General features: G+C 50.6%; 2 protein-coding genes across 2 annotated transcripts; both read left to right on the top strand.

Moving 5' to 3' along the window:
- Positions 1-1,862: 1,862 nt before the first annotated feature.
- On the top strand, positions 1,863-11,151 carry LOC120307541 (kunitz-type serine protease inhibitor bitisilin-3-like). The gene is made up of 5 exons (XM_039342398.1): positions 1,863-2,670; positions 3,120-3,281; positions 8,589-8,750; positions 9,576-9,767; positions 10,997-11,151. Exons 1-4 carry the CDS (start codon positions 2,586-2,588, stop codon positions 9,755-9,757), a joined length of 591 nt encoding a protein of 196 aa, XP_039198332.1. The 5' UTR covers positions 1,863-2,585; the 3' UTR covers positions 9,758-9,767; positions 10,997-11,151.
- A 1,507-nt stretch (positions 11,152-12,658) lies between these two features.
- LOC120307542 (kunitz-type serine protease inhibitor PIVL-like) lies at positions 12,659-14,071 on the top strand. Its single transcript, XM_039342399.1, has 2 exons — positions 12,659-13,452; positions 13,902-14,071. The coding sequence occupies exons 1-2, from the start codon at positions 13,368-13,370 to the stop codon at positions 14,069-14,071; spliced, it is 255 nt and encodes an 84-aa protein (XP_039198333.1). The 5' UTR covers positions 12,659-13,367.
- Positions 14,072-14,510: the final 439 nt, after the last annotated feature.

Below are 14,510 nucleotides of genomic sequence, written 5' to 3'. Positions count from 1 at the left end.
TTCCGTTATTCTATATTCTGTGTTCTGCTTGAAACCCCCAGTCATGGAGCCCCATAACTCCTGTGGGGCAGCTACCCCATTGCTTCCTGGCTCTCCCAATCAGGCCCTTCCTCCTGAATTCAATTCCGGTCTCTGTGGTTGTAAGATTAGCCAGGATGCAGCCCTGCTTGCACTCGTGGGCAGAAATCTCACGTCTGAATATTTCTTTTTACAGCATCCCCAACGAGGAGACACCCCTGAATTGGGTCTGATTCACCAACTTCACTGAGAGGCTTTTCTTTCATTCTGGATTATTCTGGAGACCCTCCCCCAAATCCCACCCTGGTTCCATCCCTTCTGTTCTGCAATAAAGCTTTGCTTTTTGCTGCCTTTTTGGCCTCCGGTGCCTTTTTCTGCCCCCTTAAGCAGTTTCCCTCCCCACCTGAGCCCCAGTGAGGCCTTCCGCAAGGGAAACACCTGTCTGAGCCAGAAAGGCTTCAAGTTGCCAAGTTTGAAGACCCCTGGATTAGGAAGACAAAGAGCCTTAAAATCTACATACCCCACCCAAATTCTAAGGACAGGAGACATAATAGGATGAACCCACCAATACCAAAAGGGCACACTCAGAATCAGGTCAAAGTACATGACACAGGAAATAAAAAGCCTCAAACAGGAACAGTAAACAACCTTAAGAGCCCCAGAAGGTATATAAAAGTCCACCACTCTGCTCCATGTGGTCAGTTTTTTTCCAGAGCCATCTTTCTGTCTGGCTCTCCTCTTCAATAAACTACAACCTTCTTTCTAAAGCAGTCTCCCTTTTGATTGTTCCCGGCTTGGACTGGACCCTGATGGAGATTTTTCCTTCAAGACTTGGTAACGTCATCAGTGCAGGAAGATTGGTCCACGGATAGGAGGGGTGGGTACCCAGCAGGTTCTCCTACCTGCTTGCGGTATTTTTTTAATTCCTTGCTCCTTCATCTGTCCTTGCTCCTCCTTAACCAGGCTTGGTTAATAGATGGGCAGTGGGGGAGGGGCACCCTGGGCTGATCAGCATCCTCTGATGGCAGTCGGAAGACCCAACAGAAACTCCTTAAGTTTCACAAGGCAGAACTTCAACTGCCCTGGGAGATGGGTTTGGATGAAGTAAGGTCGGAGAATTCAGAAGTTCTGGTGTAGCAATAAGCCTCATCCACACCAAACAATTAAAGTCAGCAGTCACATAACAGTTGCTTGGATTTTGCAAGGTTGCAGTTTATTTATTTATTTATTTATGAGACTTATATACCGCTTTATGTTCCTCTGTCAGGGCTGCTCAGTCGAGGTCCCAGTGTGGGGAACGGAGGCCAGGGGGCCCTACGGAGTAAATGGGGCAAAGAAGAAAGAGAGTATTTGTAGCCCATGGTTGAACCGTACAGTCCTGGCTGGTCCCCCAGCTTGGTGGTTTTCTTGCACACCTTTCATTACACAACTAGCTAACCTCATCAGTGGTAGAAGAAAGGGGGGTTGGAGGGGGAGGGGGAGGAGGAAGACTGTGGTGTCTTTGGTGCTCTTCCACACCTTTCATTACACAACTAGCTAACCGCATCAGTGGTAGAAGGTGGTTGAGTTGGAGGAGGAGGAGAAGAGGAGGAGGAGGAGGAGGAGGAGGAGGAGGAGGAGGAGGAGGAGAGGAGGAGGATTGTAGGGGTCCTTGGTGCTCTCTGAGCTTGGTTGTTTTCTTGCACCTTTCATTACACAACTGGCTAACCTCAGTGGTAGAAGGCAGTTGAGTTGCAGGGGGAGGGGGAGGAGGAGAAGAAAAAGAGGAGGGGAGGGGAGGATTGTGGGGTCCTTTGTGCTCTCTGAGCTTGGTGGTTTTCTTGAACGCATTTTATTACTAGATAACTTCATCTGTTCTAGAATTGTGTGCAGTTTGGGGAGAGGAGGAAGAGGAGGAGAGGAGGAGGAGGACTGTGGGGTCCCTGGTGCTTTTCTTGCAGATGTTTCAGGACCCAGGTCGGTACTCTCATCAGTGCTAGAAGGGTGCAGGATTTGTGGAGAGGAGGAGGAAGAGGAGGAAGAGCAACGTGGTGTTGGAAGCAACTGCCCATTATCCCTCTCGTGGGTGTATCCCAACTCTGTGGCTTCTGTTTTCTTGACCTCTGCTTTGTTTGAGCGCATATTTGGACCCTGTAGTTCTTCATTGGGTTCTGGACTCACACCTTGGCGTGGCTTCCACCTGTGGACTTTGGACCTGGATTTTGCAGTTTGTCTAGGTGGATCTGTGGACTTTGATCCTGGACTTCTGACCATCTGCCTAAGCTGAGAGTACCAGACACAACAGAACTTTCCTTTTGGCGAGGATGGGGACCTGGGGAATAGCACTGGGGACCTGGAGTATGTGGGGGAGGGAGACCTGAAGTGGACAACAGGGACCTGCCTAGCTTTCCCCAACCGTCCAGCCAATGCAACTCTCAGGATTCCCAACCTCTTGTTCAACCAACTGATGAAAGAGGAAAGAATTGAAATTCTCACTCTGTTACTCCATCCTGCTTCCTGGATGTGAAATTCCCAGTGGGGAGAATAAATAGAGCGAGCAGCCCGGGTGTGGGGCAGACGGCTTCATCATGTCTTCTGGAGGTCTTCTTCTCCTGCTGGGACTCCTCAGCCTCTGGGCAGAGCTGACCCCCGTCTCCAGCCAGGACCGTCCACGTGAGTTTCCAGAATGACCTTGAAACCCTTTGCTGGGAGAGGCTGACATGGTCAGAGGGCAGAGTTCTCCCCCAGGGAGGGAAAACCAAGAGCCCCAGTCTAGAACCTCTGCCTTGGTGGGGCCTCTTCTGGGAAGGTTCTTGAGATGGTTGTTGGGTGTCAGCTGAAGAGGAGACAGAAAGAGAAATGCAATTTCAGGGGAAGGCTGACCTATCTCTACTCAATGCAACAGCAGAATCAGGACTTTAAGCCACAGGGTCCGTCATTCAGCCATCCTCTCCAAACCCCAGAGCAGGAAACCAAATTAAATCTTCCCAGATGACTCTTGACCATGTGCAGAGTGAGCATGCTAGGAGGGCTCCAGGTTGGGGTAGTGCCTTAAAGAAGTTTCTGCTAGCTAATCAAATAACACACCCACACAAACACACAACCCTTTCCATTTCCTGCAGAGCTTTGTTATCTTCCTCCTGTTCGTGGACCATGTAGAGGCAGAATTCCTCGTTTCTACTACGACTCGGCTTCAAATGGATGTAGAGAATTTATTTACGGTGGATGCCAAGGCAATGCCAACAATTTTAAGACCAGGGATGAATGTCGATACACCTGTGTTGGTAAGTAGGGAAGGACCTATGGACTGGGCTCTTCACTGGAAAAGAAATGGGTGGCTTAATGTGACATCCCGGTTCTCACAACAGGCTATGATTGGTTCAGTAGAAGGGAATTTTCAGAGTTGAACTGTGGAGTCCTTGATGCTCTCTGAGCTCAGGTGTTTTCTTGCAGCTGTTTCATGACCCAACTAGGGAACATCATCAGTGCTGGAAGGAAGTGGGGTTTGTAGAGGGGAGGAGGAGGAGGAGGAGGAGGAGGAGGAGGAGGAGGAGGAGGAGGAGGAGGAGGAGGAAAAAGAATGCTGAGTGAGGAGAAGAAGGAGGAGGTAGTGGTCTTGGAGGAAGAGAAGCAAACATCCCTATTTAGATACTTCAGCTTGCCTAACAAGCCTTGGTGTGGAGGGTTTTTCTTCTTGATATTTGCTTGATTGGGATATCATTTTCTTCCTGGGGGAGGGGGCTATCTTGCCCCCTCTGGGTTTGGGGAAGGGGCTGTGGGAATGTAGAGCCAACAGAGGAAAGGTCTGTCTCTCATTTCCTGGAATTCCTGCCTGAGGGGAAAGCAGACCGAGATGGACCCACAAGGAGAACCTTCCTCTGTGGTAGAAACGGGGGGACACATTTGCACCCCCAGCAGAGGAGCCCCGTTATAAAGTCCAGCCCAGAGTCCTGAGAGGTTGACCCCAGGAGGAAATGGCTGGGCTTGGTGGGGACATGGGGGGGAAGAGATGGTGTTTTGGGTGCTGAAAGGTCCAGAGAGGGATCTTGCTTGATCTGGGATGCCAGTTCTAGAGGAATCTCTCAGCCTTGGGATCTTCTATTTTGCAGAAAAACGTGGGAGGTGTCCCCAAGGCCATCAACATCCCCAACATCCTCAACATCCTCAACATCCCCAACATCCTCAACATCCTCAACGTCCGCAACATCCTTGCCAGAATGACTGGAACTGTCCTGGGAGGCAGAAGTGTTGCCGTTATGGATTCCTGGTTGAGTGCAAGAATCCTGCTTAGGGGAGGTTTGGTAGGTCCCGCACGTTGTCACTTGTGTAGTTTGCTTCGACCAAATGGTCAGCTATGTGGTGTCACCTTGGCCTAGACTTCATCTTGGTACATGCAGATCTCTGTGGGATCTTTCAGGCTGCTGCATCTCCAGGCTCTCCTCTCGTCCATCAAAGTTGGAGCTGAAGTAAGGTTCCCTGATGCTAAAGCAGATCTTGGTGTAGCGGGGGTCTTCTTCCTAATAGATAGCCACCCCCACTCTCTGCAAGCCATGAGACTGACCCTGCCTCTCCCCCTCCCACTGTCTCCTGACTTCTCCTCCTCCTGAAGCACCATTGGGAGAATGCCCCAAACCCACCCCATTCCAGCTGCTGCTGGCCACTGTGTTGAGGAAGATGGTCCTCCTATCAGCCTGGTCAGGAAACCAGAAGGCCCCAGGCAAGGAGGCCTTTTAGCAGGAGGAGAGGAGAGGACAGAACCCCTTGCCCACTTTGGTCCAGCTCATCCTCTGGACAGACCAGAACTGGTCTTTGCTCAGGTGACAGGAAGGTCCACAGCTTCATCTGGGGAGCCAAAGCCAAGCTGACATTTTTGACTGTAAGAAATGCCCCCTGTCTAAGCTAGAAAGAGCCTGTGAAGATGCCCAAGCTGTGGCCTTGAGGTCTCCTGGAAAGAGAGGATGGGGGAAAGGTCTTCTAGTCTACCCTCCTTGCAGGACACAAATCCTCAGAGCATCCTGGAGAGATCTTCTCCCACCTTTGCTTTGCTTTGTCCTGGAGAAGAGCGGTCCACCTATTCTCCAGAGCCCCAGAGGGCAGGACAAGAAACGACGGGTGGAAACTCATCAAGCAACCTGGAACAAATTTCCTGACAGGGAGAACAATTAATGAGTGGAACAGAAGTTGCCTCCAGATGTTCTGGGTGCTCCATCACGGGCGGTTTTCAAGAGGAGACAGTTCACCCCCTTGTCTGAAAAGGTGTAGGGTTTCCTGCCTGAGCAGGGGGTTGGACTAGAAGACCTCCAAGGTCCCTTCCAATTCCGTTATTCTATATTCTGTGTTCTGCTTGAAACCCCCAGTCATGGAGCCCCATAACTCCTGTGGGGCAGCTACCCCATTGCTTCCTGGCTCTCCCAATCAGGCCCTTCCTCCTGAATTCAATTCCGGTCTCTGTGGTTGTAAGATTAGCCAGGATGCAGCCCTGCTTGCACTCGTGGGCAGAAATCTCACGTCTGAATATTTCTTTTTACAGCATCCCCAACGAGGAGACACCCCTGAATTGGGTCTGATTCACCAACTTCACTGAGAGGCTTTTCTTTCATTCTGGATTATTCTGGAGACCCTCCCCCAAATCCCACCCTGGTTCCATCCCTTCTGTTCTGCAATAAAGCTTTGCTTTTTGCTGCCTTTTTGGCCTCCGGTGCCTTTTTCTGCCCCCTTAAGCAGTTTCCCTCCCCACCTGAGCCCCAGTGAGGCCTTCCGCAAGGGAAACACCTGTCTGAGCCAGAAAGGCTTCAAGTTGCCAAGTTTGAAGACCCCTGGATTAGGAAGACAAAGAGCCTTAAAATCTACATACCCCACCCAAATTCTAAGGACAGGAGACATAATAGGATGAACCCACCAATACCAAAAGGGCACACTCAGAATCAGGTCAAAGTACATGACACAGGAAATAAAAAGCCTCAAACAGGAACAGTAAACAACCTTAAGAGCCCCAGAAGGTATATAAAAGTCCACCACTCTGCTCCATGTGGTCAGTTTTTTTCCAGAGCCATCTTTCTGTCTGGCTCTCCTCTTCAATAAACTACAACCTTCTTTCTAAAGCAGTCTCCCTTTTGATTGTTCCCGGCTTGGACTGGACCCTGATGGAGATTTTTCCTTCAAGACTTGGTAACGTCATCAGTGCAGGAAGATTGGTCCACGGATAGGAGGGGTGGGTACCCAGCAGGTTCTCCTACCTGCTTGCGGTATTTTTTTAATTCCTTGCTCCTTCATCTGTCCTTGCTCCTCCTTAACCAGGCTTGGTTAATAGATGGGCAGTGGGGGAGGGGCACCCTGGGCTGATCAGCATCCTCTGATGGCAGTCGGAAGACCCAACAGAAACTCCTTAAGTTTCACAAGGCAGAACTTCAACTGCCCTGGGAGATGGGTTTGGATGAAGTAAGGTCGGAGAATTCAGAAGTTCTGGTGTAGCAATAAGCCTCATCCACACCAAACAATTAAAGTCAGCAGTCACATAACAGTTGCTTGGATTTTGCAAGGTTGCAGTTTATTTATTTATTTATTTATGAGACTTATATACCGCTTTATGTTCCTCTGTCAGGGCTGCTCAGTCGAGGTCCCAGTGTGGGGAACGGAGGCCAGGGGGCCCTACGGAGTAAATGGGGCAAAGAAGAAAGAGAGTATTTGTAGCCCATGGTTGAACCGTACAGTCCTGGCTGGTCCCCCAGCTTGGTGGTTTTCTTGCACACCTTTCATTACACAACTAGCTAACCTCATCAGTGGTAGAAGAAAGGGGGGTTGGAGGGGGAGGGGGAGGAGGAAGACTGTGGTGTCTTTGGTGCTCTTCCACACCTTTCATTACACAACTAGCTAACCGCATCAGTGGTAGAAGGTGGTTGAGTTGGAGGAGGAGGAGAAGAGGAGGAGGAGGAGGAGGAGGAGGAGGAGGAGGAGGAGGAGGAGAGGAGGAGGATTGTAGGGGTCCTTGGTGCTCTCTGAGCTTGGTTGTTTTCTTGCACCTTTCATTACACAACTGGCTAACCTCAGTGGTAGAAGGCAGTTGAGTTGCAGGGGGAGGGGGAGGAGGAGAAGAAAAAGAGGAGGGGAGGGGAGGATTGTGGGGTCCTTTGTGCTCTCTGAGCTTGGTGGTTTTCTTGAACGCATTTTATTACTAGATAACTTCATCTGTTCTAGAATTGTGTGCAGTTTGGGGAGAGGAGGAAGAGGAGGAGAGGAGGAGGAGGACTGTGGGGTCCCTGGTGCTTTTCTTGCAGATGTTTCAGGACCCAGGTCGGTACTCTCATCAGTGCTAGAAGGGTGCAGGATTTGTGGAGAGGAGGAGGAAGAGGAGGAAGAGCAACGTGGTGTTGGAAGCAACTGCCCATTATCCCTCTCGTGGGTGTATCCCAACTCTGTGGCTTCTGTTTTCTTGACCTCTGCTTTGTTTGAGCGCATATTTGGACCCTGTAGTTCTTCATTGGGTTCTGGACTCACACCTTGGCGTGGCTTCCACCTGTGGACTTTGGACCTGGATTTTGCAGTTTGTCTAGGTGGATCTGTGGACTTTGATCCTGGACTTCTTTTCTTGACCTCTGCTTTGTTTGAGCGCATATTTGGACCCTGTAGTTCTTCATTGGGTTCTGGACTCACACCTTGGCGTGGCTTCCACCTGTGGACTTTGGACCTGGATTTTGCAGTTTGTCTAGGTGGATCTGTGGACTTTGATCCTGGACTTCTGACCATCTGCCTAAGCTGAGAGTACCAGACACAACAGAACTTTCCTTTTGGCGAGGATGGGGACCTGGGGAATAGCACTGGGGACCTGGAGTATGTGGGGGAGGGAGACCTGAAGTGGACAACAGGGACCTGCCTAGCTTTCCCCAACCGTCCAGCCAATGCAACTCTCAGGATTCCCAACCTCTTGTTCAACCAACTGATGAAAGAGGAAAGAATTGAAATTCTCACTCTGTTACTCCATCCTGCTTCCTGGATGTGAAATTCCCAGTGGGGAGAATAAATAGAGCGAGCAGCCCGGGTGTGGGGCAGACGGCTTCATCATGTCTTCTGGAGGTCTTCTTCTCCTGCTGGGACTCCTCAGCCTCTGGGCAGAGCTGACCCCCGTCTCCAGCCAGGACCGTCCACGTGAGTTTCCAGAATGACCTTGAAACCCTTTGCTGGGAGAGGCTGACATGGTCAGAGGGCAGAGTTCTCCCCCAGGGAGGGAAAACCAAGAGCCCCAGTCTAGAACCTCTGCCTTGGTGGGGCCTCTTCTGGGAAGGTTCTTGAGATGGTTGTTGGGTGTCAGCTGAAGAGGAGACAGAAAGAGAAATGCAATTTCAGGGGAAGGCTGACCTATCTCTACTCAATGCAACAGCAGAATCAGGACTTTAAGCCACAGGGTCCGTCATTCAGCCATCCTCTCCAAACCCCAGAGCAGGAAACCAAATTAAATCTTCCCAGATGACTCTTGACCATGTGCAGAGTGAGCATGCTAGGAGGGCTCCAGGTTGGGGTAGTGCCTTAAAGAAGTTTCTGCTAGCTAATCAAATAACACACCCACACAAACACACAACCCTTTCCATTTCCTGCAGAGCTTTGTTATCTTCCTCCTGTTCGTGGACCATGTAGAGGCAGAATTCCTCGTTTCTACTACGACTCGGCTTCAAATGGATGTAGAGAATTTATTTACGGTGGATGCCAAGGCAATGCCAACAATTTTAAGACCAGGGATGAATGTCGATACACCTGTGTTGGTAAGTAGGGAAGGACCTATGGACTGGGCTCTTCACTGGAAAAGAAATGGGTGGCTTAATGTGACATCCCGGTTCTCACAACAGGCTATGATTGGTTCAGTAGAAGGGAATTTTCAGAGTTGAACTGTGGAGTCCTTGATGCTCTCTGAGCTCAGGTGTTTTCTTGCAGCTGTTTCATGACCCAACTAGGGAACATCATCAGTGCTGGAAGGAAGTGGGGTTTGTAGAGGGGAGGAGGAGGAGGAGGAGGAGGAGGAGGAGGAGGAGGAGGAGGAGGAGGAGGAGGAGGAAAAAGAATGCTGAGTGAGGAGAAGAAGGAGGAGGTAGTGGTCTTGGAGGAAGAGAAGCAAACATCCCTATTTAGATACTTCAGCTTGCCTAACAAGCCTTGGTGTGGAGGGTTTTTCTTCTTGATATTTGCTTGATTGGGATATCATTTTCTTCCTGGGGGAGGGGGCTATCTTGCCCCCTCTGGGTTTGGGGAAGGGGCTGTGGGAATGTAGAGCCAACAGAGGAAAGGTCTGTCTCTCATTTCCTGGAATTCCTGCCTGAGGGGAAAGCAGACCGAGATGGACCCACAAGGAGAACCTTCCTCTGTGGTAGAAACGGGGGGACACATTTGCACCCCCAGCAGAGGAGCCCCGTTATAAAGTCCAGCCCAGAGTCCTGAGAGGTTGACCCCAGGAGGAAATGGCTGGGCTTGGTGGGGACATGGGGGGGAAGAGATGGTGTTTTGGGTGCTGAAAGGTCCAGAGAGGGATCTTGCTTGATCTGGGATGCCAGTTCTAGAGGAATCTCTCAGCCTTGGGATCTTCTATTTTGCAGAAAAACGTGGGAGGTGTCCCCAAGGCCATCAACATCCCCAACATCCTCAACATCCTCAACATCCCCAACATCCTCAACATCCTCAACGTCCGCAACATCCTTGCCAGAATGACTGGAACTGTCCTGGGAGGCAGAAGTGTTGCCGTTATGGATTCCTGGTTGAGTGCAAGAATCCTGCTTAGGGGAGGTTTGGTAGGTCCCGCACGTTGTCACTTGTGTAGTTTGCTTCGACCAAATGGTCAGCTATGTGGTGTCACCTTGGCCTAGACTTCATCTTGGTACATGCAGATCTCTGTGGGATCTTTCAGGCTGCTGCATCTCCAGGCTCTCCTCTCGTCCATCAAAGTTGGAGCTGAAGTAAGGTTCCCTGATGCTAAAGCAGATCTTGGTGTAGCGGGGGTCTTCTTCCTAATAGATAGCCACCCCCACTCTCTGCAAGCCATGAGACTGACCCTGCCTCTCCCCCTCCCACTGTCTCCTGACTTCTCCTCCTCCTGAAGCACCATTGGGAGAATGCCCCAAACCCACCCCATTCCAGCTGCTGCTGGCCACTGTGTTGAGGAAGATGGTCCTCCTATCAGCCTGGTCAGGAAACCAGAAGGCCCCAGGCAAGGAGGCCTTTTAGCAGGAGGAGAGGAGAGGACAGAACCCCTTGCCCACTTTGGTCCAGCTCATCCTCTGGACAGACCAGAACTGGTCTTTGCTCAGGTGACAGGAAGGTCCACAGCTTCATCTGGGGAGCCAAAGCCAAGCTGACATTTTTGACTGTAAGAAATGCCCCCTGTCTAAGCTAGAAAGAGCCTGTGAAGATGCCCAAGCTGTGGCCTTGAGGTCTCCTGGAAAGAGAGGATGGGGGAAAGGTCTTCTAGTCTACCCTCCTTGCAGGACACAAATCCTCAGAGCATCCTGGAGAGATCTTCTCCCACCTTTGCTTTGCTTTGTCCTGGAGAAGAGCGGTCCACCTATTCTCCAGAGCCCCAGAGGGCAGGACAAGAAACGACGGGTGGAAACTCATCAAGCAACCTGGAACAAATTTCCTGACAGGGAGAACAATTAATGAGTGGAACAGAAGTTGCCTCCAGATGTTCTGGGTGCTCCATCACGGGCGGTTTTCAAGAGGAGACAGTTCACCCCCTTGTCTGAAAAGGTGTAGGGTTTCCTGCCTGAGCAGGGGGTTGGACTAGAAGACCTCCAAGGTCCCTTCCAATTCCGTTATTCTATATTCTGTGTTCTGCTTGAAACCCCCAGTCATGGAGCCCCATAACTCCTGTGGGGCAGCTACCCCATTGCTTCCTGGCTCTCCCAATCAGGCCCTTCCTCCTGAATTCAATTCCGGTCTCTGTGGTTGTAAGATTAGCCAGGATGCAGCCCTGCTTGCACTCGTGGGCAGAAATCTCACGTCTGAATATTTCTTTTTACAGCATCCCCAACGAGGAGACACCCCTGAATTGGGTCTGATTCACCAACTTCACTGAGAGGCTTTTCTTTCATTCTGGATTATTCTGGAGACCCTCCCCCAAATCCCACCCTGGTTCCATCCCTTCTGTTCTGCAATAAAGCTTTGCTTTTTGCTGCCTTTTTGGCCTCCGGTGCCTTTTTCTGCCCCCTTAAGCAGTTTCCCTCCCCACCTGAGCCCCAGTGAGGCCTTCCGCAAGGGAAACACCTGTCTGAGCCAGAAAGGCTTCAAGTTGCCAAGTTTGAAGACCCCTGGATTAGGAAGACAAAGAGCCTTAAAATCTACATACCCCACCCAAATTCTAAGGACAGGAGACATAATAGGATGAACCCACCAATACCAAAAGGGCACACTCAGAATCAGGTCAAAGTACATGACACAGGAAATAAAAAGCCTCAAACAGGAACAGTAAACAACCTTAAGAGCCCCAGAAGGTATATAAAAGTCCACCACTCTGCTCCATGTGGTCAGTTTTTTTCCAGAGCCATCTTTCTGTCTGGCTCTCCTCTTCAATAAACTACAACCTTCTTTCTAAAGCAGTCTCCCTTTTGATTGTTCCCGGCTTGGACTGGACCCTGATGGAGATTTTTCCTTCAAGACTTGGTAACGTCATCAGTGCAGGAAGATTGGTCCACGGATAGGAGGGGTGGGTACCCAGCAGGTTCTCCTACCTGCTTGCGGTATTTTTTTAATTCCTTGCTCCTTCATCTGTCCTTGCTCCTCCTTAACCAGGCTTGGTTAATAGATGGGCAGTGGGGGAGGGGCACCCTGGGCTGATCAGCATCCTCTGATGGCAGTCGGAAGACCCAACAGAAACTCCTTAAGTTTCACAAGGCAGAACTTCAACTGCCCTGGGAGATGGGTTTGGATGAAGTAAGGTCGGAGAATTCAGAAGTTCTGGTGTAGCAATAAGCCTCATCCACACCAAACAATTAAAGTCAGCAGTCACATAACAGTTGCTTGGATTTTGCAAGGTTGCAGTTTATTTATTTATTTATTTATGAGACTTATATACCGCTTTATGTTCCTCTGTCAGGGCTGCTCAGTCGAGGTCCCAGTGTGGGGAACGGAGGCCAGGGGGCCCTACGGAGTAAATGGGGCAAAGAAGAAAGAGAGTATTTGTAGCCCATGGTTGAACCGTACAGTCCTGGCTGGTCCCCCAGCTTGGTGGTTTTCTTGCACACCTTTCATTACACAACTAGCTAACCTCATCAGTGGTAGAAGAAAGGGGGGTTGGAGGGGGAGGGGGAGGAGGAAGACTGTGGTGTCTTTGGTGCTCTTCCACACCTTTCATTACACAACTAGCTAACCGCATCAGTGGTAGAAGGTGGTTGAGTTGGAGGAGGAGGAGAAGAGGAGGAGGAGGAGGAGGAGGAGGAGGAGGAGGAGGAGGAGGAGAGGAGGAGGATTGTAGGGGTCCTTGGTGCTCTCTGAGCTTGGTTGTTTTCTTGCACCTTTCATTACACAACTGGCTAACCTCAGTGGTAGAAGGCAGTTGAGTTGCAGGGGGAGGGGGAGGAGGAGAAGAAAAAGAGGAGGGGAGGGGAGGATTGTGGGGTCCTTTGTGCTCTCTGAGCTTGGTGGTTTTCTTGAACGCATTTTATTACTAGATAACTTCATCTGTTCTAGAATTGTGTGCAGTTTGGGGAGAGGAGGAAGAGGAGGAGAGGAGGAGGAGGACTGTGGGGTCCCTGGTGCTTTTCTTGCAGATGTTTCAGGACCCAGGTCGGTACTCTCATCAGTGCTAGAAGGGTGCAGGATTTGTGGAGAGGAGGAGGAAGAGGAGGAAGAGCAACGTGGTGTTGGAAGCAACTGCCCATTATCCCTCTCGTGGGTGTATCCCAACTCTGTGGCTTCTGTTTTCTTGACCTCTGCTTTGTTTGAGCGCATATTTGGACCCTGTAGTTCTTCATTGGGTTCTGGACTCACACCTTGGCGTGGCTTCCACCTGTGGACTTTGGACCTGGATTTTGCAGTTTGTCTAGGTGGATCTGTGGACTTTGATCCTGGACTTCTGACCATCTGCCTAAGCTGAGAGTACCAGACACAACAGAACTTTCCTTTTGGCGAGGATGGGGACCTGGGGAATAGCACTGGGGACCTGGAGTATGTGGGGGAGGGAGACCTGAAGTGGACAACAGGGACCTGCCTAGCTTTCCCCAACCGTCCAGCCAATGCAACTCTCAGGATTCCCAACCTCTTGTTCAACCAACTGATGAAAGAGGAAAGAATTGAAATTCTCACTCTGTTACTCCATCCTGCTTCCCGGATGTGAAATTCCCAGTGGGGAGAATAAATAGAGCGAGCAGCCCGGGTGTGGGGCAGACGGCTTCATCATGTCTTCTGGAGGTCTTCTTCTCCTGCTGGGACTCCTCAGCCTCTGGGCAGAGCTGACCCCCGTCTCCAGCCAGGACCGTCCACGTGAGTTTCCAGAATGACCTTGAAACCCTTTGCTGGGAGAGGCTGACATGGTCAGAGGGCAGAGTTCTCCCCCAGGGAGGGAAAACCAAGAGCCCCAGTCTAGAACCTCTGGCTTGGTGGGGCCTCTTCTGGGAAGGTTCTTGAGATGGTAGTTGGGTGTCAGCTGAAGAGGAGACAGAAAGAGAGATGCAATTTCAGGGGAAGGCTGACCTATCTCTACTCAATGCAACAGCAGAATCAGGACTTTAAGCCACAGGGTCCGTCATTCAGCCATCCTCTCCAAACCCCAGAGCAGGAAACCAAATTAAATCTTCCCAGATGACTCTTGACCATGTGCAGACTGAGCATGCTAGGAGGGCTCCTGTTTGGGGAAGTGCCTTAAAGACGTTTCTGCTAGCTAATCAAATAACACACACACACAAACACACAAACCTTTCCATTTCCTGCAGAACTTTGTTATCTTCCTCCTGTTCATGGACCATGTAAAGGCCATTTCCATCACTTCCATTACCACTCGGCTTCAAACGGATGTAGAGAATTTATTTACGGTGGATGCCAAGGCAATGCCAACAATTTTAAGTCCAGGAATGAATGTCTCTATACCTGTGTTGGTAAGTAGGGAAGGAGCTACGGATTGGCTTCTTCATTGGAAAAGAAGTGGGTGGCTTAATGTAACATCCCGGTTCTCACGACAGGCTATGATTGGTTCAGTAGAAGGGAAGGGAATTTTCAGAGTTGAACTATGGATTCCTTTCTTGCTCTCTGAGCTCAGGTGTTTTCTTGCAGATGTTTCATGACCCAACTAGGGAACATCATCAGTGCTGGAAGGGAGTGGGGTTTGTAGAGAGGAGGAGGAGGAGGAGGAGGAGGAGAAGGAGGAGGAGGAGGACCGTGGGGTCCTTGATGCTCTCTGAGGTTGGATGTTTTCTTGCAGATGTTTCATGACCCAACTAGGGAACATCATCAGTGCTGGAAGGGAGTGAGGTTGACAGAGAGGAGGAGGGGGAGGGGGAAGAGGAGGAGAAAGAATGCTGAGTGAGGAGAAGAAGGAGGAGGTA

This window comes from Crotalus tigris, unplaced genomic scaffold (genome assembly GCF_016545835.1).
Source record: "Crotalus tigris isolate CLP2741 ecotype Arizona unplaced genomic scaffold, ASM1654583v1 scf7180000017791.1120302, whole genome shotgun sequence".
In the NCBI taxonomy this organism is placed as follows: domain Eukaryota; kingdom Metazoa; phylum Chordata; class Lepidosauria; order Squamata; family Viperidae; genus Crotalus; species Crotalus tigris.
This window is presented reverse-complemented; position numbering and strand designations above follow the sequence as displayed.

Excerpts from the sequence above, each read along its gene's own strand:
- LOC120307541 (XM_039342398.1), top strand. The coding sequence starts at position 2,586 with ATGTCTTCTGGAGGTCTTCTTCTCCTGCTGGGACTCCTCAGCCTCTGG. Across the intron at positions 2,671-3,119 it reads CTCCAGCCAGGACCGTCCAC|AGCTTTGTTATCTTCCTCCT; the intron begins GTGAGTTTCCAG and ends CATTTCCTGCAG. Across the intron at positions 8,751-9,575 it reads ATGTCGATACACCTGTGTTG|AAAAACGTGGGAGGTGTCCC; the intron begins GTAAGTAGGGAA and ends TCTATTTTGCAG.
- LOC120307542 (XM_039342399.1), top strand. The coding sequence starts at position 13,368 with ATGTCTTCTGGAGGTCTTCTTCTCCTGCTGGGACTCCTCAGCCTCTGG. Across the intron at positions 13,453-13,901 it reads CTCCAGCCAGGACCGTCCAC|AACTTTGTTATCTTCCTCCT; the intron begins GTGAGTTTCCAG and ends CATTTCCTGCAG.